Source organism: Sylvia atricapilla, chromosome 3, assembly GCF_009819655.1.
Source record: "Sylvia atricapilla isolate bSylAtr1 chromosome 3, bSylAtr1.pri, whole genome shotgun sequence".
In the NCBI taxonomy this organism is placed as follows: domain Eukaryota; kingdom Metazoa; phylum Chordata; class Aves; order Passeriformes; family Sylviidae; genus Sylvia; species Sylvia atricapilla.
Genome location: NC_089142.1, coordinates 45,901,482 through 45,927,073, shown reverse-complemented (window position 1 = coordinate 45,927,073; position 25,592 = coordinate 45,901,482). Strand labels below are relative to the sequence as shown.

Below are 25,592 nucleotides of genomic sequence, written 5' to 3'. Positions count from 1 at the left end.
TTTTCATCTTACCTAGCTTTAGGACATAAACACCTCATGCTTTGGTCCAGAAAAGAGCATTTGCTACTGGGCATTTGCCCCACAGACACAAGCTAACAGAAAAGATGCTAATAGAGTTCTTAAACAGTAATTTACTTTATCTTCTCTGAAGAGCCTTCCTAATTTTGGCATTGTTGCAAAACAAGCACTGCATCAGAAATGGGATTGTTATTCCAGCACCATCACACCAGCAGAGCTTCCTTCCCCCTAAACTCTGCTTCTCTCTCATCCAACATCCCATTCCCTAGCTGGTTTTACCAGAAAACCAGGTTTTTATACAAATTACCCCCAAACAATTAGTCATTGTATCCTCCTCGTGGAGGTCATGATTTTTGCAGTTTTTTGGTTTGTTAGTTTGGGGATTTTTATAAATTTTCTACAAATATGAGAGTTTGGATTTTTATTTTTTAAAACAGCATGGCAATAATTTATCTATACTATTGATATAGCATTTCTATGTCATTAATAAATCTTTACAATAATGATTGTATATACTCTCCCAGATAATTTAGAGATGCAGAGCAGCAAGTTGGAAAGATACCATAATTACACCAAGATACCTAGTCACAATCATTTCAAATTGCATCAGTGATAAAAAAAGAAACAAAAAAAACCAGCAGCTTTGGTTTTGGTATAAAACTCAGGGCTGAAAACACATGAAATGTAAGATCTATGATTAACACTAATTTTTCATAACAAAACAACAGGAAACCAGAGTGTTTTATCACAGTTAGCCAACAACACCTGCATTGCCCAAATGGAAAATAATACTGAATATCACATTCTACAGCAACACTCCAGACAAGAGCAGCATTGGCTGTCAGCATCACTTTTGTAATGAAGGCAGAAATTTTAATTAACACTACTATGCATATTTTAATGACATTTTTAGAAGTACTTACACTGTGCCAAAGCACAAGTCTCAGTGAACCTGTGAAGGGACCTCAGTTTTCCAGACGGGCTTTTCCCCCCACCTCCAAGTCCCTCCACATACATCTAACATTTTAATATTCAATTCTTTTAGACCTCACTCATGCAAAGTAGGGATTGAAATTCTGCAAAAAAAAAAATTTTATATATATATATATATATATATATATATATAAATAAAAGCCTGAGCTTTGGTCTACAATAATTACAATTCTTTGCATGATTACATTTAAAGAACTTCTGTCAGTTGCTAGGTGTAAACATTTAATGCAATAGTATTGCTGTTTTATATGGGTTTTCTGAGCAATTTACTAGAATACTGAAAAAAAAGGAATTAAAATAGAAAATATAATAAAGGATATAATAAAGGCTATTTAAAAAAAAAAAAAAAAAAAAAAAAAAAAAAAAACACAAAAAAACCCCACCACCAACCAAACAGTATGCCTCCATGGTTTATGTAAAGAACAGTTATTAATTAAAAAAACACATATACATTTTGTCCAGACCACATTTAGTTTACTCTTTGCTATGAGACAGTTTTAAATGAGGCAACAAAAATTATTGGTATTAAATGGACCTGAAATGAAGAATTATTAAGTATTCCAGTGATTGCTGAACCATGTCCACAGATAAGCAATGTGCTTATAAGTGTTTTATGATAAACTGAAAAGCAGTGTTTTCATCTCAAAGTATTATGCTTTTAAACATTTTTCAGAAAAAGGTTACTTACTTGACAAACAGCGCATAATACCTAAGAATACATAAGCAATGAGGCCATTTGTTTAGGATGTTAAGCAAGAAATAGGACATGCAAAGACATTTCTTTATATTTGAATAAAATATGGCAATACCTGCTATAATCTACAGGAAATTGAGCACAGCTATAAAGACCTATAAGAAACCTGCAGGTTCACTTAGTGCAAAAATCTTTAATTGCTGAATGTTGTTATAATAGCTTGTGTGTATTTCCACATTAAAACCAACTTGGTATTGCACTTAGAATGTATCCTTTAAAGCTGTCTTGGTTTTACCAAAAAAAAAAAAAAAATTGAGAATAATTTGAAATTTAACCTAATTCACAATACAGCTCCAAATAATTAGTCAGTACAGTTTCAAAACTATCCACTACTCTGAGGTTTGGCTGAAAAAAGATTTATATACATGCATCTTAAGGGTATTGCCTTCACCAAATAATAATAATAATCATCATCTATAATTCAGCAGCTTAACTTCTGAAAGTGTTTGCACTTGGAGCTTGGTTTGCACATATTCAAAACCTGACCCCATCAAAAATGCCTTTCTTGATGTTCTTTGGGCTACTATGATAGGTGAATGCAAACACAAGTGAGTGTTTCAACAGTTGTATAATAATTTAGCTTTCTAATGAAACAATCATTTCAGAAAAAAGATGCATATTTGTGTTCATGATAGAGAATTATAAAACACTGTAAACAGCATGATAAACTTCAAAAAAAACCAGATCAAGCATAAGAGCTACTACATTATCCAGTATAAACACCCAGGGGCGTGCCTGCAGAGGATGGATCATAGACATCATTGAAGAATCCTGGGTCAGTGAAGGAAAAACAGCTTTCACATTTCCAGAAATCAGTTCTGATGGATTAGAAAAATATTCTCTTCACACACAGAATCACTGCGCACATACACACTAAAGCTACAAAACTTCAAATACTTTGAAAATGTGGCTTGAAATCAAATTCAAAAACTTGTCAAAAACATTCAATGGTATAAAAGATTCTTGTAGCAGTTTTGTGATTTGAGCAATAGTTCAAGACTTCAGTATCGTATTAATATCTTCAGCCAAAAAGTAGAAATCTAGCTTCAGTAGGAGGAGGTCAGGATGGTGCGGGGAAAATAAAAAGGCATCAAAAGCCAGAATCCAGTTCTTTGACTGGCTTTTCTGTTGTGTCTGACACCAAAGTGCTTTCATGTTCCAGCATTTTCTCAGTAGTTTCTCCATCAACAGGTTTTGCTCTCTCTTTCAACTTCTGCCGTTCGTGGACCCAGGGGATGAAACACAAAATAGCTCCTCCAATGAGGGGAGGGACTCCAGCCAGGTAAAATGCCAGATCGTAGGTGCCAAGCTTATCCCGCAGCAAACCTGGAAAGGCAGAAAGTTACCACTCATTTATAAAGGGATCTCAAGAATCTACAAAAAACCGGTCGTGGCTTCGGGTTCAGAAGCCCATTATAATCACTAGAACCTGACCAGAGGTGAACATGCAGGTAGAGAGGTATTCCAGAGTTGATTTGGAGTAGTAATGAAAAGCTCAGTATGTCACCCCTTGAACAATTAAAAATTGCTTAATTACCATCCACTAAAAACAAGCACCATCTTTCCTATTTGAAAGTTGCTCATTTGGATTTCTCCAGCACCTGTATATTGCCATGACTTACAGAAATTCTCCCACCTTTTGGTAACAGTTGCCTTGGATCAATATGCCCTTTCTTCTAAATCTAGATATACTCCATATATTGCATTCCTTATGGCCCCTTCTTAAAAAGTGTGTTTTTTCCAATAATTCACTCTAATTGCTCACTCCAAATTCCTCCCATTAGTCAAATTCTATTTAAGTCTTAATAGCTGTGACAGTAGGAAGCAGATCAGGAAGCACCAAGTCTGTGCTGCTCTAGCATTAAAAATTTGTCCTTTATAATGCTGCATAGTTCAATTTCATCTTATGAAGTACCTTTCAGTAGCACTCACCAGAGATGAGGGTAAATTACCACTGAAAATCATCAGTGGTGAGGAACACAGCTTTAGCTATTTCTATCTCCCAAGAACTTCCAAGTTTTCATCTTTACAACCTGTACTTTGTCAGACTCCCACCAAAAGATGAATAAAGCCACCATTCCTACTTATGAGGAGCAATTAAAGTGACTGGAGCCTTAATCCTCACAATGGTTTCAACATGAGCAAATTTTGGAATCCAATTAATTTTCATATTTTAATTTGGAGGTCCTCTGTAACAAGCAACCAACAGGCTGTCACTTTTATGAAAAGAAAAGCGTCAGGTCCTAAATCCAACTGGAAACCTATCTATCTTTCTTTTAAGGAACATTTTACACCTACATAACAATGAAAAAGACTGAGCAAACTTTGAAGAGTGTAATAAATTAACAACTCATGAGCACCAGGTAAATTTACTGTATCTTCTCAAGCACACGTAGAGAAAGCCTTTGATATCAAAGCTCTGCACATGATGAAGCAATGGGAAACACGGCCAAAAAGTTATGCAAACACAAAAACGCATTTAAAAACACATTTACAGAGCTACAAACCCTGCCTGCACTCACCTGCAATGGGTGGACCAACCGTCATAGGCACTGACATGAGTCCAAGCAGAAATCCAATGGCCTGGGAGACATCCTGAGCCCCAACGAGCTCAAACGCAATAGGAGCCATAATGCAGATGAAGCACCCATCAAACAGGCCCATGAAGAGACAGACAGCAACCAGAGCTCCAAAGACATTGCACAGTGGAATCATCATAGACATCAGCCCAATAAAAAAGAACGAGGCCACCTAAATATGAACAAGAAAAAAAGTATAAAAATGCATTTCATCCAATTTGTAAATCATAAGGGACCAGACGAACCTCCTTGCATTTGCAGTGAATTAGACTGCCTGCCTGTATTTACTTTAAAATAATCAGTCTCCATGGATTACTGCATCAGAAGTTACATACTAAGATAAAACAAACATATAACTCATGATAGGCAAAGAAATTCCACTGCCCATTTCACAAGCTTTGCAAATGCAATTGTAATCCACTGTCCTACAGTGATTGTGTAAGGTCGTTTCTTATGCACTAATATTTTTTGAGAAACAAGTCACAGAAATATTAAAAGATTAGGATATCTGGAATACTGTAATTAGACTCCTCACTTTTGTAAGTAAAAATATCAGTATTATAAGTGATTATTTCAGGGTGCTTATATTCAACAGAAGTGAAAACATTACATTTTTCCATTGGAAAAAAAAGTCCTGATGTACTGCTGTAGTCATATATAGTTACAAAGATTTTCTAATAGAATCTTAGATTATTTATTTGTTTTAGAATTAAAGGAATAAAACTGCCTTTCCGCAAAGTGAAGCAGAATTAGAAAGAAAATAAAAGCAGTAACAGTTTTGCTTGTGCACCATCCATATGTAAGTGCTGGAAACCAATGCTCCACCTAACTGCAATAAAATACCAAGGAATCTAAATTTATCCATGACAACAAATACTCCAGCAGAACGGTAAATCTTTCCTAAGAATTTTTGATTTCTGTAATGCAGTGCACACAATCCCCACTAGATGCCTCCCTTGCTGTTCGTTTTAAGAGACCAAATGGAGAACACCGCCTGGTTGCTAATACGAAAGTGAACTAAAGCTTTTCCAAAATCCCACACCAACACTGCTAGTTTCTCAAAAAAAAAAAAAAAAAAAAATCGTTTAGGAACATGGAGGGAAAATAGTGTATATCCTTCTTCATCTCCAAGTTTTAGCATTTCTGGAAGCTGGGACTCTTTCTGCAAAATCTCAACTAATCACATCTCCTATTGCCATGGCCATATCCCTGTGTACTATGCACAGAACATATTTGACATCAAAATGGTGCTTGTCAGAGATCAAGAGATCCAAAATCCTTAATAGAGAAACATAGCTAAATTTTTTCCCCTGCCTGGGGAAAACTGTTATGAAATCATAATCTGGGATAAAACAGAGAAAGCAGAATCTAGAGAATCCCCGAAGGCTCTCACTCACATGCTAAAAGAACAGTAATTTCTTTCATTTCCAGCTGAAAACAGCCAGCAGGAAACAGACATTTTCTTAGCACTAAAAACAAAAATCAGAGATTCATAAACTTTGCACCAAAGTCTCCTAGTGTCAAAACCCATACACTGAATTTCCTAGAGTTTTGAAACTTCTGAAATTTGAACCTCCAATCAGTTAATTTTGCTTACTTATCAATAGTACCCAAAACCAAATCCTTCAGAATCCACAGTTCAGACAGAATATAGAAACAATAAAGACATACCTGTAAATAAATTTTTTTTGCACCAGGAATATAATCTGCAACTCTGCCAAAGATCAATCTGCCAACTCCTGAAGTAATGCCTAGACACAACAGAAGCACTTCTTCTGGCGCAGTGTCACCAAATCTGTCTTTTACATGATTCATCTGTTTAAAACAGAAAATAAATTTGCTTTAGAATTAAAAAGATAGACCTTGGAAAACTTGAGTCAAATAGAAGTCATCTGTCAATGTCAGACTTAAAAACTCAGCTACAAATGGTCATCCGACTTACTTTGCTTTTAAAGATTTTTTAAATGCAGAATTTAGTGCAACACAATAAAAGCAATCTGAAATGTGTTGTTGCTTTATCCACAATTAATCAACTTAATTCAGGAAAACAAGAAGGCTCTGCCTAACAATTTAAAAAAAAAAAAAATTAAAAAATATAAAACAACTTAGAAGCATTCTCTCCAACCACTCTTAAGTTACTAGTGATAGATTCAAAGTAACACAGAAGCCACAGGGGTCACCAATCTTGCAACATAGCTCAGGGCAAGAGGAAGAAGCAGAGCGCAGGAGACCAGGCAGTGGAAGTAGAACAGGCCCTCCAGAATGTCTCATCCCAACATCCATGATGTCCAGGGCCAAGGATGACGAGGGGCAGAAGCCAGCTGCAGTGCCAAACACAACAGCAGGCGCTCCCACGAGAGGGTGCAGCTACAGCAGCAATGAGCAGGGCAGACTGGAAGAATGATTTATCAGCCACTTCAGCCTGAAGAACTACAGCAAAACTAAAGCAACTGATCGATGGTCCTGACAGCAGACCATTGACCACAACAGGATGAACTACCAGTGCCAGTAATTCCAACTTTTCAAGTCATGGTAAAAAAAAAAAAAAAAAAAAAAAAAAATCACCAGCCTGATTTGATGTTTTTGGATTTTTTAATATTCTCTCTACTTCCACAGTATTTCTTGTTTGTGGTTTTTGCTGTGGTTTTTTGGGGTTTTGGTTTGTCTTTTTTTAATCATCCCCAAAGACCAGAAAATAACAAACAAGATATTTTTTTGCACTATTGCTTTTTGGAACATGCTTGGCAATACCAAATTGCCAAACTACATTTTCTTGTGCCAAAGTGGGCATGAGAAGATGTAGGAATCATTTGCACAGTCCTGCAATCTCCACATTCACAAGTAGTTCTGAGCCAGAAAAGTAAAAGTTCAGAGATGTGAAAGAGCAAACAGAAGAAAGTAAGTGATTTTAAGTAAAGATGTAGTAAGAACATTTGAGGGACAAGGTAACCACAGGATGATATCACTTCAAGCCAGAGAACCTTCATTTCTTAGCTATAAAATAAAAAAGTTCCATTTTAGTAAATACCTCTAGAGCAAAATAGTTTTAATTCTTTCCTGGCCAGAATGTTACTATACAAGCAGAGTCCTTTCTTCCAACAAGAAAATAGGACTTGCAGAGTAAGAGCCATTTTCTAAAGTACAAAATCTCTTTGGGTCTTTTTACATGTCACAGGAAGCCTATTAAATCTAATATTAATTTGTCCAGTATAACTGATTTTGTAAGAAAGAAAAAGAAAGGAAAAAAAAAAAAAAAAAAAAAACAAAAAAAAAAACCAAAAAAAAACCAACCAACCAAGGAGGTTTATTCTAGTTTTAAAGAAAAACTTCTAACTTCAGTTGAAGACAGGTGCTTGCTCTGTTTTCTCCTTTGCTTTGTAAGACACATTTGGGAACAGAATCTGATGTAATTTTTCATCTGAAATGACATTTAAACATAAAAGATAAGCTGTTCTACTTATTCCCTTTCTGCCAAAAGTGAGAAAAGGAAAAGCTGACAGTTTTCCCACCCCTACCTTTATGTGCCTGTCAACACCTGCTGGCCCAGCTGGCGAAAGAAAGCAAGGTGTTCTTTGCAATTTTTGTCACCTGTTCCACCACTTCGAGGTTTCTGCAGCCTCTAGATTGTTTAATCAGCAGGCCTGATCCATCCCCTCCCTGGAGGCTTTTCAAGAGGCAAGATAAAGCTCTGTATCTAGATAACTATTAACCCTGCACCTGCAACTGAGTAACTGGATTTCTCAAAGCAGCACAGGGGGTGAATTGCTGCCACTCTGATCAAAGAGGGAAAATATTGATTCAATGAACTCCTTAAGCAAGAAAATAACCACTACTCATCCCAAATTTAAAATATCTAAATTAGTTATTGGTTTGGGGGGGGGGGGGGAATTTTTGGTTTGTTTTGGTTTTGGGGTTTTTTTTGCTTCCACTATTCCTAAGCATGCGATAACCTTAAAGAGAGCTTTCAACTAGATATAGGAAGAATTTTTTTCCTCAGGAAGGCAGTGGCATAGGGTGTCCAGAGAGCTTATTCAGTCTCCTTCCTTGGAGATGTTTCAGGACCAAGTGCACAAAGCCCAGATCAATCTGGCCTGATATCTCAGAGTTGATGCTCAGATCCTAAAACAGCATATTCAATCTTCAGTGGCACAGTCACTAAAGTAAGCTGTAAGCAGCAGGTGTAAGCTGTATGAACTGTCTGAACATACAGTGATTCAGGTTCAATTCAGTACTGTAAGTGTAGCAGGTTAAACATATTCATGAAATAGATCAAGATAGATTCAGATTTCCACAGCCTTTTAGCTGTTAGAACTACTCAAAAATCCTACAATGAGGAATTGCTTGTGAACATTCTCAGGCATTAACACTCTCCTCACTGCAGAACCGTACAGTATTATACGACTCTTCAGACTTTGTCTACAGCAGCCAAATGGGGACCCAGCACAAAAAGGGAAAAGCATTTCAATGTGTGTTGTGTCTGTTCTCACTACTGTAGCTGCTTCATCACTCAGGCCTGTGTGCATGCTGAATTGCTGGTGTGATTTTTCCAAATGTAGAGAAGACTTGGTTAGCTCAGGTAAAATTACAGTCCAGGGTAGCACAGCTTCTTCATTATTTAAAAATGTAATTTATCCTTGTATAATCCAGTTTTCCAAATAAAGATATATAGACAGTGGAGACCAGAACTGAATGCATCCCTGGCATCAGCATTTTCCTTTATTCCTGTGCTCTCTACTATCAGGGTGATGCACACAGATGATCTTGTCCAAATTCTCATTGCTGTTAGAATGAGACTAGAAGAAATCCCAGTCACTTTGGTAGTCAACCAAACCACAATTTTGGTTGACCTCTCTCCAACCAGACAAGACTCAGGTTTTGCTAAGACCTTCCCTTCACTGCACACACATTTCAGCTACATTCACACAGTGAATCAATAACATCAATCTGGGCAAAGCCATAGCTCCTTTTTTTTCCAAACACAAAGAACCTGAATCTGAAAGTGGTTATGAACTAGTAAGACGTAATTCTGTCAACCACTTTCTTCCCAGGTATAAATCCATTTTGAGGGTTCCCAACCAAGCAAAGCTTTAGTAGGCTAAATGCAATAGCCTGTCTGACCAAAAGAGATGGCCAATGGCAACATATAACCTAGGAAACTCTGATCACATTAAAACCCCATTTCCTTCATTTACTGATGCAAGTCCTGCTGTCTGACACTTTCACTGCAAACAAGCATAAGGATAAAGGGCAATGCTTAGAGAGCATTGTTGGTACCATTTGTATACTAGAAATATTATTAACTGCTCTAAATTAAGTTTTCTGAAAGAGCTGAGGGTGTGTAGAAGCCTAGAAGATAAGGGGCTCATGTACATGTCTCAAACACTGATAGCCAGATAGCTGTGGAGCCAACCGAGGATTGTTGGCAATAACATACTGTGGAAAAGAAGTGTGTGTGGCTGGAGAAGAGGGCCATACAAAGGTAGGGCAGCATGTTTCCAGGACAAATGTCCTTGTTCTGGCTCCTGGAGATAAGCATGATAGAACGATGCAAGCACAGGAAAGAGGTCGAGAAGCCACTACAGATTGCAGGGTGGAATCAGGACCTAAGAGCCCTGAAAGACCCCCAATCTATTTCCAGGACGGGCTACAAGAACAAACTGTGCATAAATTTCTCATTTTCTATGCAATTTATCTCCAGGCCAGAGAGAAGTAGCCCCACCAGGTCCAGGTAGCACCCTGGCCATCCCATCAGCTGGATCAACACTGTAGCCAGGACTGGTGATCTCTTTCTTTGCAGTGAACTGTCCTGGATGATTGGAAGTTTCAGAAAGTGCTAAAAAGCAGAGCATAAAGCAACTCTGGATAAGTCACTGTTTATTCTCCAACCAATGGACTCACCACAAAAATGGCAGTAAGGAGGGTGAGAAACAGAAAAAAAACTTGGTTGCCAGTGAGCTTTATAATACTGGGCACCAGGAAGATCATTTAAGGCAAATAGATTTCTAGTATTTGCCAAAGAAACTTTTACTGGTGAGCAAAAAAACCAGCAAAATGAGCCAGCAGCTCCTGCACTTCTACAGAAAAGATGATCTTCATGTTAAGAGACAGAAAAAGCACTACTAATATCTAAGATGGATCAATTTTGGAGTGTCAATATCCTGAGATAATTTCTAAGAAATATTACTATAGCTAAGTGTCTTCGCATGACAAATTCGCATATACACATCTTCAAATAATTCCTGCTTACACACTTGCCCCAACAGTGCTAATATTTTTATCTTTTGTCAATTTAAACTCTGTAAAGAACAAGGAAAAAATTAAATAAGCTGTGTGGGAAATGGATTTCTAGAGAATTCTCAAAGCCCGACAGAAGGCTCACATAATGTGCATCTGTATGCAAACCTTGAGATAAGAAATGCTGACTTAGAAATGCCACCCCATGAGGGGTGATTTTAGATGATTAGCTTTAAGCCATTAACAGCATTGTGTAGCAAAAGCTAATAGGCCAAGAAACACTTATAATGTATTGTAATTATGAAATAGTTAGCTTCTGATTATGATGGCGTGAACTGTAACATCTATATTGTCTCACCCTTCACATGAGACTGAAAATAGAATAAAAGTTTTTTAAATGCCTCTCAATTGCCCCATCTCTGGGTCAGAAAATGGTATAATCCAACAAAGGTGATTCACTACACGCCAATAAGGAATTTTTCTCTTATTCCACTGAGTAAAGCAGATTAAACAGAATAATTCATACATCATGAAGATTCAGAACTAGCATAATCTGAATTTCTTAAGTAAAACTGAATACAACAGTTAACAGGTTAACTGTTAAGCCTATTTAACATAAAACCCCCAAGCATTAAAAATTCAGAAATACTCAAGGCTGACACACAGTTAAAATAATTTTGAGTTTTTCTTTTCTTTTTTTCCAAAAAAAGCTAGTTCTAAAGCCACATGCTTATAATAATAATAGTAATAATAACAATAGTAATAACAACTTTTTAAAATCTCAGAGCTGTTAGTGTTATCCTAAAGAGCATGTGAAGGAAACCAGTGGCCTGGTGTGGCTTGGGCAGCAGCAGCAAGACAGATAAGGCACACACGGATCTTTTGAAGCTCACAGTGACTGAGCAAAAGGATGCAGAATAAAGTCAGGGGTCCTCAAGAATTAAAGTGTTATGTACACAAGGGACAAGAGTTAAATTCTGTGATAACACCCAACCTTTTAAAACATTTTTTTTAACTATTCCTATTTGTGACTACAATCCATATTTTACAGTCTCAGTTCTATCTGTTTCTTTTGGCCTAAAGCTGTGTTTCCAGGGCCTGTTTTACTCTCAAATCTCAGCTATGTCCAAAATCAGCTACTGTCAGGACATCCTAGAGAGTTACAGGTCAACCACATTAATTCGAATTTCCAGAATAACAACAGAACTATTTTTAAACATCTAACAGGTAATATCACAAACTAAGGACCAACACAGATTTGTGGGTGAAAAAAGAAAACAATCAACCCTAATTTCTCTAACTTCTCTCTATTACATGAGAGGTAGCAAACATTGCCAACAGAGGGGAAGGGTGGATGTAACAAATCTTGACTTTGGCCAGCATTTAGGAATTGTCTCAAACATAATTCTTATGAGTCAGTTTAGCATAAATATCTAATGCAAGAATAATTAAATACATCGATTCTGAACATGACACGACCTTTACATACTGCTCAGTAACAGTAAGGCCTCAATGTCCTGTTTTACTCATTACTCATTATTACATGGACCGTGTGTACAGAATACAAAAGAAAGACCTTGCAACAAACAAATTTGATAAGCATGACTTATTAATAAAGACTTTTAAAAGAATTATTTTAAAAGGTCCTACATCAAAGTAAGTTGGTGGTCAAAAAAACCTCTGAGTAAATTGGATAAAGTACCAGCATACCTCCAAGTCTTAGATATGATTCCCAAAGTGATTTGTTGGATCTCTTAGAATAGTCACAGATACATACTTACTGAGTATTACAAGTTAAAAACTCTTAATTTAGGTCTAGCTTGGTAAAACTCTGCTGTACAACATTTGATTAAAAGGAAACCTATGGCTGAAGGAAGCAATTTTCTAACATCACCACTTGCATTGATTGCCCCTGTAAAAACTTAAGTAATTATTTTCAAATCCTTGTGGCATTTACTAATGTAATAAAATGTTATCAGTTTACAACTTATTTAATTAAAACCAAGGACATTATATGATATGTGATGATTAAGAAATTATGGAATATCAAAGCAATGGGTTAGGATATCCTGTACAAATACTGTACAATGCTACTGTCGTGTCCTAAGAGAGGTTGACATCCTTGCTCAACAATAGCACCTGTGCTACTTGTATCACATCTCTCAAAACTAGAGTCCTTAAACCATAAGCCCAAGGCAAGTAAAATCTAAAGAGATTCTCAAACCTCTATTCAACCACCACAGAATTCCCAGGGCATCCATAGCATTTCAGTATTAGAGATCTGTTTGTGGACATGGCCATAATTCCCTCAGTTTTCACAAACCTGTGTGAAGCACCAGACTCATTCTACTGGGAACAGAAGAAAGCCCTCAATTGTCTCAGTTCTTCAAGACAGTCCTAAATACACTGCCAAGTATCTACTGGATCAGGGCCTTGAGAAATTGAACTGAGTAGTCAAATTGTCATTTAAATCCTGAGGAAAAGATGACAATGATAATCTCTCCTCCTTCCACAGAGTAACAGTCCTTACTCAGGATACATACATTTATGCTCCCTTTTTTCCCCCCTGCCTGGAGCAATCCAAAACCACTTCTCCCTTTTCTAGGAAATATTTCACACAGTAGTAATGAAAAATTTAACTCAATCATCAGAAAAGAACCTGAAAAATAGCTCAGAGCTTGACAATTCCAACAATCAAATAGAAAGAGCTGGTTCTAAGACCTCCTCAACAGAAGATTCAAAACACATGGTAAGATATTCACAAGTCTGAACAGGACTTAAAAAGCAAAGAGGTTTTCCATACAGCTCTTCCTGGGGCAGGAACTGGACGGAAAAGGTGGTCTGTATATGAGTGAAGGAATTTGGCAATGAGTGTTTGTTACTTTGTATGAAGACAGCAGGGCAAAACCAGCTGTGATCTCAGGCTTCTGAGCACATGAAGAGTTTGAAGAGTTCCGTTCAAGTCAAGATGTTTCAAGTGTCCAAAAACAAGAGTTTGAGTTTATAATTAAAATAGCATTAAAAGTTTTTTTAAAAAAAGGATAAAACACTTTGCAACTTACTTTGAGTTTGAACTATACACTCCATCTGCTATCAGAATGGTTTGTACTATATCAGACTAGTAGGTAGTATTCTGTTAGAGACAGATACAAAGGAAATCACAATGAAACTCAGACCTTTCAACCTGCCAAAATTGCACGGACCTGAGGAAGACTGCTTTGCTCTTAACCTTCAGGGTCACTACATAGTTTGTACCTGAGCATACCTGCTATTTTTTTTATTTCATTTACTTTTACTTCTAAAAAACCCCAGAAAACCATTGTTTTATTATTTTTTTTTCGTTTCTGTTCTTTCTGTACCTATATTATTTATTTGTCTTCACTACTTATTTGAAAAACATATCTAAAATATGCTTCAATAGCAATTACAAGTATAAACTAGGAAATAATTTATTTCTTTTCCCACCACCACCCCCAATGTCCAAAGTGGACAATCTAACCAAGAATAAATACTTCCAGGTCAACATTAAGGAGTACTGGAAAAGAAATGGGTGCATAGGATAATGAGAAAAATGGGAAAATAGAACTGGGATAAAGGGGGAAAATTTCACTAACCTGGGCAGTCAAACTGCAGCAGATGTTGAGATCTGAAGGGAGATAAATGCAAAGATTAGAAAAGCAAGTAAAGCATGGGGAGCTACTGAAGATTCTGGGTCTCAGCAATATCTGCTTAATAATTACATCAGACCTTTACAAAACCAGTGTCTTGTTAGTCTTCCATTGGAGAAAGAAATACTACAGATTAAGTTGATGAGAAAAGCAATAGTGCTAAAATAGACAGCTATACCTAGTTTTAGCTTTTTTAGAATACCTACAGTATAGAGAAATCTGTTTGACACACAGTTACAGCTAATTACTAGACATAATTTAAAAGATACTTTCCTACATTACAAGACTAACAGCAGATTCTGGGAAATAAAAGACGTGGTAGACTTCAGACAAATTACTGATGTAGGAGATTTGAAGAAATGAAGAGGTTTCTTGAACAGCAGCCCATAAAAGCAAGTGAATGGAGTGATGGAGGCTAGTTTTTTTCCAGTTTGAATTTAAAAAATATCCAGACACACCCATTGGATATTCAGCATTATTTCATACATTCTAAAAGTAGCAGATTTATGACACAATACAGGTGGTTCACAAAACAGACACTACTTACCTTACAAGAATGGATGTGTTTTGTGTATGCTCTTTACTGTGGATATGCAGACTTTGTACATTAAAGTTTAGAGATTTTTGGTTACTAGAGTCCTTAGAATATACATCGGACTCTCCTCCATGCTCTGCCCTCAGACATAGAGGAAAACATCTATCTCTGTGCTTCCATTTGTCTCCACTGAGGAATCCAGGGGCATAAGAATTAAAGGGAAGAGAGAGGTGTAGAATTAAGACTTTACACACAATGCAAAACCTGAACAGCTTCACAGATTGCAAGGTGAATCCTTTCTACTATGTCTCCTTGGGCAAGTCTCCCACTGCAGAGAATACAGAGCCACTGCCACTGTCTGTGGACAAGGGCAGAAGCTAAAACACTCATTTCTCAAATGTGATTTAGAGATGTCACATCTAACAACATTTAGGGAACACAACATCAGTGTGTTCTCCCCTCAGGGGAGGCTTGAAGAGTTACAGAATTATTTATAAGAAATGTTATGGATGATGATTAGGGTCTCATTGGGCAGAACATCAAACAGTGCAGTGAGATTCATCCTGACTATCATATCACTTATTCCAGTATAGCACCTCAGATCTGCCTGAAGAACCTTAGGTGGTTTCTATACCCCCTTTATATTTTTCCAGTATAATTCTTCCTAATAACCCAAAGCTTTTGGCTGGGGAGGGTACAGTTTACAAGTGGAAAAGGTCAATTTTTCTTAATAGATAGAACAGATAGAATATTTTGTCCTAAATAAGTTTCAAAAACTTCCAGAGTATACAGAAGTAAATACAGCTTCCAAGTTACATAGCAAGAATTTCAGACAAGTTCCTATGAAAGCTGTAATTACAGAGGATCTCACAAGAACTTGGCTCTTCAATTCTCCAAGCTGATTGCACAAGACAACAGTTTTTATTGGCACATATTTTAGAGGACAAAGGTTCAAACACACTGAATTTACACAGTAGAATCTGATCTCTTATTAACAAAAAAAAAAAAAAAAAAAGGCACATCACTGATAGAGAGTAAGAAATAGGCAGAGACAAGCCAAAATAGACAGCTCATAAAGAACAGAGCTGAAGGCCAAGTCATCCTCAAGGCTCAATTTAAAGAGGTACTCCAAGGTGGTAAAGTAGTTGTAGAACAGTTAAATCACACAAAAGACACAGAATCTACACTACAGATCAGAAGGTGAGGGGGAGGAATCAAATCTGGCAAAAAAAGTCTGCATCAGCTCTAATCCATATCAGCAAGTCCTCCTGTTAATCATGATGTTTCTAAAGTGAAAAAGACTACTTTTCTTATTTAAAGAACAGGAACAAAATGCATATTCTAGCAAAAGACAAAGTATAGACCAGCAGACAGCACTATCAATTTGTCCAAGGACAGATTACATGGGCATAGCACTAGACTCAGCAACCTCAAAGTGACAAACACAAGATTTGGAGACAGACACAGCCACCCAGAGGACAGACTAATATTTATCCATTTTGTGATGCAGCCAAGAAAATGAGTTTGTTTATATGCATGCAAAAGTTCTTTTGAATAACATACTCTACAGCAACTCTAACCAGCTTCATGACTCTCCAATGAATAAAATGCTTGGAAACATCTCTACTTTTCACTCTGAGATGCACTTTCTTTTCCAAGAATCTTCGAGCACAGTCCAAGGTGATGCTTTTTTTCTCAGCAGAAGCATCTACAGTTTTTTCCCCTAAGCATCAGATCTGCAATCTCACTTCCCTGTTCTCTAGAGGTCTAGATGAGCCTATTCCTGGCACATGCAGATTTCAGAGAAGCAATGAGGCATTGGATCTTCAGCATCTATCTATAGGACATTAAATCCAGTATTTATTTGCCTACCAAGACAGATTCTCCTAAGAAAGTTGGTGGAAAAAATGGTCAGACAACAAATCATTTTTTCCATCTTTTAAACATAAAGCAAACAGATAGAAGACCTCCACTCCACATAGCCACTGTTACCCAAAAATCTCTACATATGCAAGTGTGCACCCACTGTGGAATATGAGCATGGGTAAGCATCAAAAGGAAAACCCAGATTTACACAGTAAATTAAGAAACAGGCTGCAAAGCAAGGTGAGAAATACTGAAATCTTTCTCCTGAGCTACTTGGAAGTTTTAAGAAGACAGTATCATGGTAACTTTCACACTGGTATCGATTGATGGGTAACTTTGTATACAAGCCTACAGCCATATTTAAACCATAAGCCTAATTTTCAAATATATCTAGTCATTCTGTAGGATTATTTTCTTCAGAACAAATATTTTATCTTAGAAAGGTAAACTTTATCAAGATGCATTTTTATTGCATTATCTACCATCCAGTTGCTTTTTTAAAAAGTAGAACACAAATATGTGCACTTTTTTTTTCCAACTACTGGATTGTTAAAATTAAGTTTTTCATCCTGCAAGGTGTCAAATCCTACAAATAAGGCAGGACCTATCATTAGCAAGAGGCATTTAATAAAAGTAACTGCTAAATCAAACCATATTTCTAAACATCCCAAGACAAATTACTACAGAACTAAAACAGTGCACTGAAAGTATTAAGATGATGTTATCACTCCTAGCAGTATTCCTCATAGTAGTTGAATGTTGCTACATCAAAATAACACAATACTGGGCCCCTTTCTGTAAGTGTGTCATAATTAATATTCTCCTACATTCCTACTGAAACCTGGTAAACTTTAGTTACTGCTTAGAGAAGACCAGGCAGTGACAACATCCATTTTAAGCAGTATTTTTTTTCACCCTGCTAAATAAAGCACAAAAGGTAACCACATCTTGCACGCTACCAAGCATATGACCTTGTATCAAATTTTAACAGAAATGACCTAACAAGCTCCTAAGAATTAAGGATGCGTGATCCTGATTGAGTAAATATTTTTTTCAGGGTAAGAGAACAACACTAAGCCCTTAATGTCAGACTGAAAAACAGAAGTTCTCTATTTATTGCCAAAACAAGCACAAAACAAATGGCACAGAGACTAGGTATGCTTCCTTTCAAATATACTTCATTTTCTTGTGAGAGAGTCCTTCCTAAAAACACTTGGAAAGAGCATTTTCCACTAATCCTACAGATTGCTGTTATGAATTCACAATTTAAACCAAAACAGACTAAGTGAGGATTTTACTTGCCTGTCTGCCTATTTTAGAGAGGCACCAAGAAGAAAAAAAATCTCAATCACTAGTTTGGACTGGTTTAAAAACAGAGAATAGCAACCATTTCATTTAGTAATATTATGACTTATCAGTTTGTTCTTCAGCAATCTCAGTTAATGCTGAAAGTCTATAGCAAATTTAAGTCAAAACTTATTTATAGTTTTTATCTCAACCCAATTCCCAAGTTACATGTAATGGAACACCTATTAATGGAATTTGACACCAATTAAACTGGGATAAGAAAAGCTCTCCCTTTTGGTTCTTCCCTGCAAGAGCCAAAAGGAATCTGATGCCTGATACCTACCACTCAGGATCCATGTCAAGGAGCTGGCAAGAGTTACCAGTTCCTATCTAACTTGCCATATAATCAGTTTGTTAGTGTATTTAATTTTAATTAGAGCCTACTTAATAAATAGGTTGTTTCTTTGGTTTTAACACCTTTTACTCCACATAGCAAATACAGTGCAAAGAGTTAAATTGCAAAGACTTGGCTAATGCTGCCATTTCAAAGCCCAAAACAGGTTTTCCTTCTCTTTTACTACTGTGGCCACAGCATGTATTCCCCATTCCAACAGGCTTCACAAAATGCAAGAGGCATGAACAGAGACTGGAGATGGCACAGAAGGACACAGAGACCCTGGCTGGGACCTCAGGAGCTCCTGAGCAGTGCCAGGCAGGCAGACAGTGACTCCAGCACAGCCAGCCTGCAGCTCCCAGCCACCACAGACTGAGCAGAGACACACAAGGACCCCAACCTGCAGCATCTGTGCTACCTGTGCTTCATACCATGGTGAAAAGCAGCCATTCTGGCAGAGGCTGTCTTTCTAGGTGGGAAAAATGGGATTTGGTGAGTTCACATACCAGGTCAGAAGGCATGACATTCACTGTGTAAGTATTTTTTTTTTAGGGCACTTGTAACCAGCATCCCTGCCTAGCAATCTGGCTGCTGTCGGCCACTCCTAACACAAGGAAAAATTCAAGACTTTTAACATAACAAAAGCTCTCACTTGTCTAAGGATCAAATCCCTTTTCCAGTATTACTATAGCTTTAGAAATACAATAAACAATGAAGCAATAGTAACTTTCATTTTCAAAAGCTGAGGAAAGTAATCTCTGATTTGGTAGATGTACCAGTGAAAAACCTTATTTTTTGTATAGCCTTTGACTTATTTTTAAGTACATACTTTCATGTACTTCTGGAAAAACACAGTGTGGCTTTTTTATCAAAAGCAGACAAAACTAGGATAAAAAACATCCAGAGCTGTCTACTTGAGCTGAAGTATCTGTGTTGAAGGGCACAATCCATGCTGTACCTTCATAAACACTAATTTATTCACCTTCTCAAATACAGATCCACAGGGGCTTAAAGTAAAATCGGTTATTTAGGTACAAGTGAATTAAAATAAATAATTCTGGGTTTCAGGGAAGGGTTTTGATGAGAATTATTCAGTTTAAGTTTTACCAAGAGCTGAAGCTTCCCCTTTCAAAGGGGGCATACAGAGCATGTGTCTGTCTACCACTGAAGATTTTATGTTATGAACACTTAAGCATCATGGTTTCTCTGAAAATCTGAGCAAAAAGAGTATCTTCATATATTTTTGAGGTACTCTTTAAAATATTAGATTCTAACAGTACACTGGAATAAGTTTCACAGTGTTATCAAACACTGTATTAGAAACAGTCTCAATCAAATTGTTTGCCTATACTAGAGATTTATTACATAGGCAATGTAATGTTTGTGCCAATCTGATGGGGGAAAACACTCCACAGGAGTGAGAGCACCCTATAAAACAAAATATTATATAATTATAATATTATATAGTATAGTGTAGTATAAGTATGGCCAGTTCTCTACAAGCCAACTAGCTGCTTTAGTCTGATTTACAAACAGGAAGCAGTAATACAAGCATCTTTTAAAAAAACCACAAGCTTTTTGTTCAATAAATATATTTCAGAAGTTCTTTGTTCCTACTTGTATAGCCTTATTCTTCAGTTCTCTGCAAGAGTCAAGAACCATTTATGACCTATCCAACAGCTTACTCTGGAACACTTGACTCCTACTCCTCTGAGGATGGTTTTATTTTAAAATATCTCTACAAAGCTTATGGGGAAAGAGCATAAGATGTCATCTGGATTGTACAGTCCTTTGAAACAGGCTAATTTGAAGTGTTATACAATAAGATCTACATGATTAAAAACTAAGTTTAAAGAACTAGCCATTAATAAAAGTCAGCTTACAGCTGCTCAAAAACACACTAGCCACCATCATAAGGTAATTTAAAAAATAAATATCTGATACAAAGTCAGAAATCTAACCAGTCACCAGAAAGCAGTGATAACCACTTGTTATATTGCATAAAAAGTGGCTTTTAAGGCATTGGAGATTTTTTGACAGAAGATATTATCATAAATCTCAGTGCTCTTATACTGGTGAATAATGAATATTAAAATGACTCTTCGTTTTCATACTGAGTTCTACTAGCCCATGCTCTATCAAATACTCCTAATATGAGGCTATGTAATGGTCTCAAAGCAGCATCTGATTGGAGATTGTGGGCTTTTTCCCCACCTTTTTCTTTAAAGCCTTTTGGTTCACACCACTTCAGTTTACAGAGGACCACCAGCAAGCTGTCCAAGAATAATTCACCATTTCAGCAGTGCAATGTGTGTCAGCCAGCCTGGCACAAATGCATGCATCTCTCAGTCGCACCTAAATTTTTTAGTTTAGGAATGCACTACAGAAAAAAGCTTCTAGGGAAAAAACTCTAGCACATGTAGAGGAAATGGCTAATTGATACCTTCCCCATCACCAGAAGCCAAAGTTCCATCAGCTGCTGTAGACTGCAGTAAAACATAGCTCACCCGGCAGCTGGGAGGGACAGGGTAAGAGGAGCAGTTACTTTAGTGCTATACTAGTAAACTGCAAGTCTGAAATTTGACAGACAGAAAAATCCAGGTATTTTGTTTTAATAAACCTGAAAAACGGTGAATACAGTAGATCGATCCTAAAAATTGACACTTGAACATATCTCAATATAAAGGAACAAAAATTACACTTATAACACGTTTTCTGTTATTTACTCCTGTCACACTTCCTCTAAAACACACAAGTGTCATTGGCAACATACACAGCTGAGTATCAAAATAAAGAATTCTCTTTGAAACAGTATAGAATATTTTTCAAATATCTCTTTTCATGGTTAAAGTATTTTAAACCTTCCACTGAGAACAAAGAACAAAGATTTTAAGTGGCTTAGCTAATACTTCTGATTAAAGCACTCTTTTAATAAGACAACATCCAAATTAATTTTGTGTTTCTCCCCAACACAACTTGCAGTTTAAACCTGACTTCCTACCACCAATTGCTTTCTAAATCAATAACACAAAGGCAGGCAAGTATGTATAGTTCCAAACACATCACACGTAGGAAGAAATGTGCACTTACCAAGTGAACGTAAGGCACAAAGTATCCAAAAAGTGCAGCCGGGATCCCAAAAGCCCAGATTCGGTAACTGAGAACTTTGAAAACGGAGAAATTGCAAATCTTTTTCATAGGAGGTAATTTGAATTTTCCCTTCTTTCCTCCCTCCTTGTCTTTGGCGTTGGGAATAAGAGGCTTGTATGTAAACCCAGCCAGAAACAGGACAAACATGAGGATGCAGAGGACCCTCAAGGTGTTGTACAGGTCGACAGAGTCGATCAGGACCCTCAGGAGGAAGGGCAGTGACACTGTGAACAAGCTGCTGCCTGCGGTGACAATGCCATTCACCAGTCCAAGGCGCTTCTTGAAATAGTGCCCAAGAATGACCAGGGATGGCTGGTAGGCAAAGGAGCAGCCACAGGCAAACAGGATCCCATAGGTGAAATACAGAGGGTCAATGGTGCTGCACCAAAAGAAGAGAACAAATCATTAGTGTTCTGTAAGGCAGTGCATGCTCATTCACCTGGAATTGACAAAAAAACCAGTTTCACAATCAATCAACATAACTCATTACTACTGTAATAAGTAAGAGTTTAGTATATACTATAAATAAGAGTTTGTATATACTTATAGTTGAATAGCACTGTATCAGCTTAATTCAGCAACTATTCTATCTATCTATCTCCTTCCACTGCAAAATTTCATATAATTCACTGAACAGGTTAAAAAAAAAATTACATTCAGTTATAATTACATCAGATAGTGTGGCTAAAAAAAGTTTTAAAAATCATTGTCAGGGCAAATTAGCCAAATGTATGTTCAACCATTGCTGGGGTTTTGGATTTTTTTTTTGCCAAAGAAAATCATGCTGTTTTGATTTACACATTTCTTCATTGTGCTAGCAGTTCAAACGTAATATTGAACTCTCCTCATTAACCCAGAAAAATCAAGTAAACAGTTTGTTACGAAAATAAAATAACAAATGTGGCAAACATCATTAATACTGAAAAATAAAATATTTAAATACTGACAAAGCTTTGTAATGTAATATATTAATAAATTATAAACTCTTTGGGTATTAATTTTTTTAGACAAATAGTCTCCTTTTGAATAAATATTTTAAATTCCGTGTTTTGATACATATATTGAATATGCTAAAAAAAGAACTAAAAAAATTAATAAGGACTAAAACCTCTCATCTTATAGGAAGATGGATCTTCATCATAAAGTTCACCATTATTACCTTTTATTCTACAACTGAAATAAAGCAGAGCCATTGTAATTGATCACAAACATGTGACATCAAATAAAAAGTACTTGTGCAAGAAATGTTAAAAGTATGAAGTAACACCATCAGTATAATTAATTAAATTAGTGGTGTAGTGTTAGTGAAAGAAAACATTTTTTAACATTTAAATGGAGGCAGGGTGCAAGAAATTTTTATATGAGTTTTCTGAGGTGGCACATGAGAGTTTATACAATTTTTTTAATGCTATGTTTACAATCAACTCTCACCTCTTGTTTTATCAGTTAACACCTGTTTTTAAAGCACTTCTGGAAAACAGTTAATGTTTTAAACTTTTTTTTAAGGAGCATGAATGCTTTATGTAGTGCTTTTCTTCACAAGATGTGACCTACCCAGCACCCCTCTGTGCAAAAACAGATTCCACAAGCTTCCTATGCAATTAAAGAACTTCTTAGAAAATAGTATTTGACTAACAAAGGTCTGATTCCAGGAACTCTGTTTTTTTGTATTATAGGAAAAGAAATATTTACATAACATAATATTGTCACTTTCTATATTACACTATCAATTTCTGAAACTGATCATACACAACATAGGCCAGCAGAAACAACATAAGGGGGAAAGACTTATTACCTTTATTAATAGAAGATAACCAAGAAAAATAAACCCGAAGTTGCAAAATGAGAGAAGCAACATCATACAGTGAAAACAGTGAACTGCTGCTTCCATATGTAAATTCGTTCAAAAGTCTGCAGCACAATATGCATATTAGAATATTGTCCTGCATTATAAACACATCTCAATTTCCAAAGACATAAAATATATATAAAGAAATTAGTGCAATGCAAAAAAGCAGTAGATCATAGTAACATTTGTCTGCTTTACAATATTTTACTGCTAGAACACTGACTTCTGTATCTGAACTATCCTCCTTTAATGAACTGATAACATCACAGGCATAAATCATTTTAGTGTGAGTAACATAATGAAACAGCAAGTATGCACATCAATCTGGCATGCACTCTTACAAGAATTCACCTCTCAAAGTGCTCTTCAAAGTTTAGTTAAGCTGAAATATTTTTAAAGCCTTTACAACACAACTTGCTCTTGGCATGTCTCTTCTGTACCTTTGTTCCACTGGGTAGCAGACAAACACAAGAATGATCTTTATCTAATGACAAGGGTGGTTTAATATTCATCACTCAACATGCTACTAGGAAGCAAGGAGGAAGAAAGACTTTTCCAAGACACATCTTTAATTTTTTTACTTCACATTTAGTAAGAAGCTTCTTAAAACATATCAAGAAGTGGGAGTTTTGTTTGTTTGACAAAACGAATTGAGCCAAATACTTGCACCAGGATTAACCATTCAGATCACAGCAGCTCACAAACATCTGGTTCAGGGTATAAGCACAAAAAAGACATTTTCACAGGCTTTTTGCCTGTATAAATACATTTGCACCCAAGTGGAAAGCTCTTCTGAAAGTAGCTTGATTGTTCCTCTACTTATTCTGCTAAGAGTGGGGGAAAAAATAGTCTGAGAACTGGAGGTAACTGGATTGTTCTCCTGCTACTTTTTTACACCCTACCTTCTCTAACCAATTCCTGTCGGTGACTAAGTAAATTTCCTGTTTCCTCATCTTCTACAGGATACATCCAATAAATCAGTCACTCTTGAATTTCTTAAGATTTACTCTACAAAAGTTACATTCAAATGAAAAAATGAATAATATAAATTAATTGTAAACTAGAAGAAAAAAATTCCAAAACAAATAAGCCTTAAGTATAATCAATATACTAAAGTTTTCTCTATATCCATGTTTCACAATTGGACCAGTAAGAACAGAAGAAAACATCCAATTTCACTAGAATTTTAACAGCTTCCTGGAGGCCCTACTGTTTTTATCACCATTAGAAGTGTTTCAAAAGAAAGTTAAGGGGACAAGGCAGGAAGGGAAGACAACAACAATGTGTATGTACCTGCTAAAAGAAAATATACATCAAACAAACATATAAGTTTATCCTAGACAATGCTGTTGATCTTACAGCACTAGTTTTGCTGTTAATATATTTATACATAGTGGTTCCTATTAAATAGGGACTCTTGCTTTTATTTATAAACATTATATTTTTAAAACTACTTTATAAGTTGAAAGTTCACAAGTCATAATTTGAAAGACAAAACCAAACCCAAATAAAACAAGATTTTCTACAGATAATATAAAGTAGCACTGTTTACTCCTTCTGTTGATTATATCAACATTACAACATTTTAAAAATTGATTAAATACTTTGAAAGTTATGAATTTAAGTTTTTTACCTTACAAAAGAACTCGAAAGGAGTCCAACAAGCCCTACTGCAGCTCCAATAACAGCTACTTTTCGACAGCCAAACAGGTCTGTGAATATGCTGACTATTGGGGAACAGAAGAAGACCATTCCCATAGAAAGAGAGCTCACCCATGCTGCAAAATAGAAAAAAAAAAAGACAATATTTTAGAAGACCAAGTGATTTCAGCTTTCAGTTAATACTCATTTTCACCTAGGATTTTATGTTGCTGAACTAAATTTGGGTAGCAATTGGGTAACTATTTAAAAAAACATTTAATTACATCTTAAAATGTATTTACCTAACATGGTAAAAAAAGCCTAAAAACTTGCATAATCAACTAATTTAGATTTTATCAGCTCAAAGGATGCAATTAATTTTTTTGTAGCTATTACTTCTACTTTTTTTTTTTTTTAAACAAACACACAGACATTTCTCTAGTAACTAACTTAATATTCAAACTGATGCCTAGGTCATTAAAGATACCTTTGAGGCTCCATCTCCATTCTGACATCAGTTAGCTCATTTCACTTGACTTAACGCTAGACCTTAACGACTTTAAACAGGTACATTTGCTGAAAAAAAATAATAACTTTTTTACTTCATCACTAAATGTAGATCAT

At 36.2% G+C, this 25,592-nt stretch overlaps 1 protein-coding gene across 1 annotated transcript in view; it reads right to left on the bottom strand.

The window, feature by feature from the left end:
• Positions 1-1,408: 1,408 nt before the first annotated feature.
• The window catches only part of SLC16A10 (solute carrier family 16 member 10), a 63,955-nt gene continuing 39,771 nt past the window's right edge, over positions 1,409-25,592 (bottom strand). The window contains exons 2-6 of the mRNA XM_066315250.1: positions 24,961-25,105; positions 21,419-21,857; positions 6,016-6,159; positions 4,288-4,516; positions 1,409-3,091 (exon numbers count right to left, since the gene is read on the bottom strand). Coding sequence (XP_066171347.1) covers positions 2,856-3,091; positions 4,288-4,516; positions 6,016-6,159; positions 21,419-21,857; positions 24,961-25,105 — 1,193 coding nt within the window. The 3' untranslated portion in view covers positions 1,409-2,855. The remainder of the gene's footprint in view (positions 3,092-4,287; positions 4,517-6,015; positions 6,160-21,418; positions 21,858-24,960; positions 25,106-25,592) is intronic.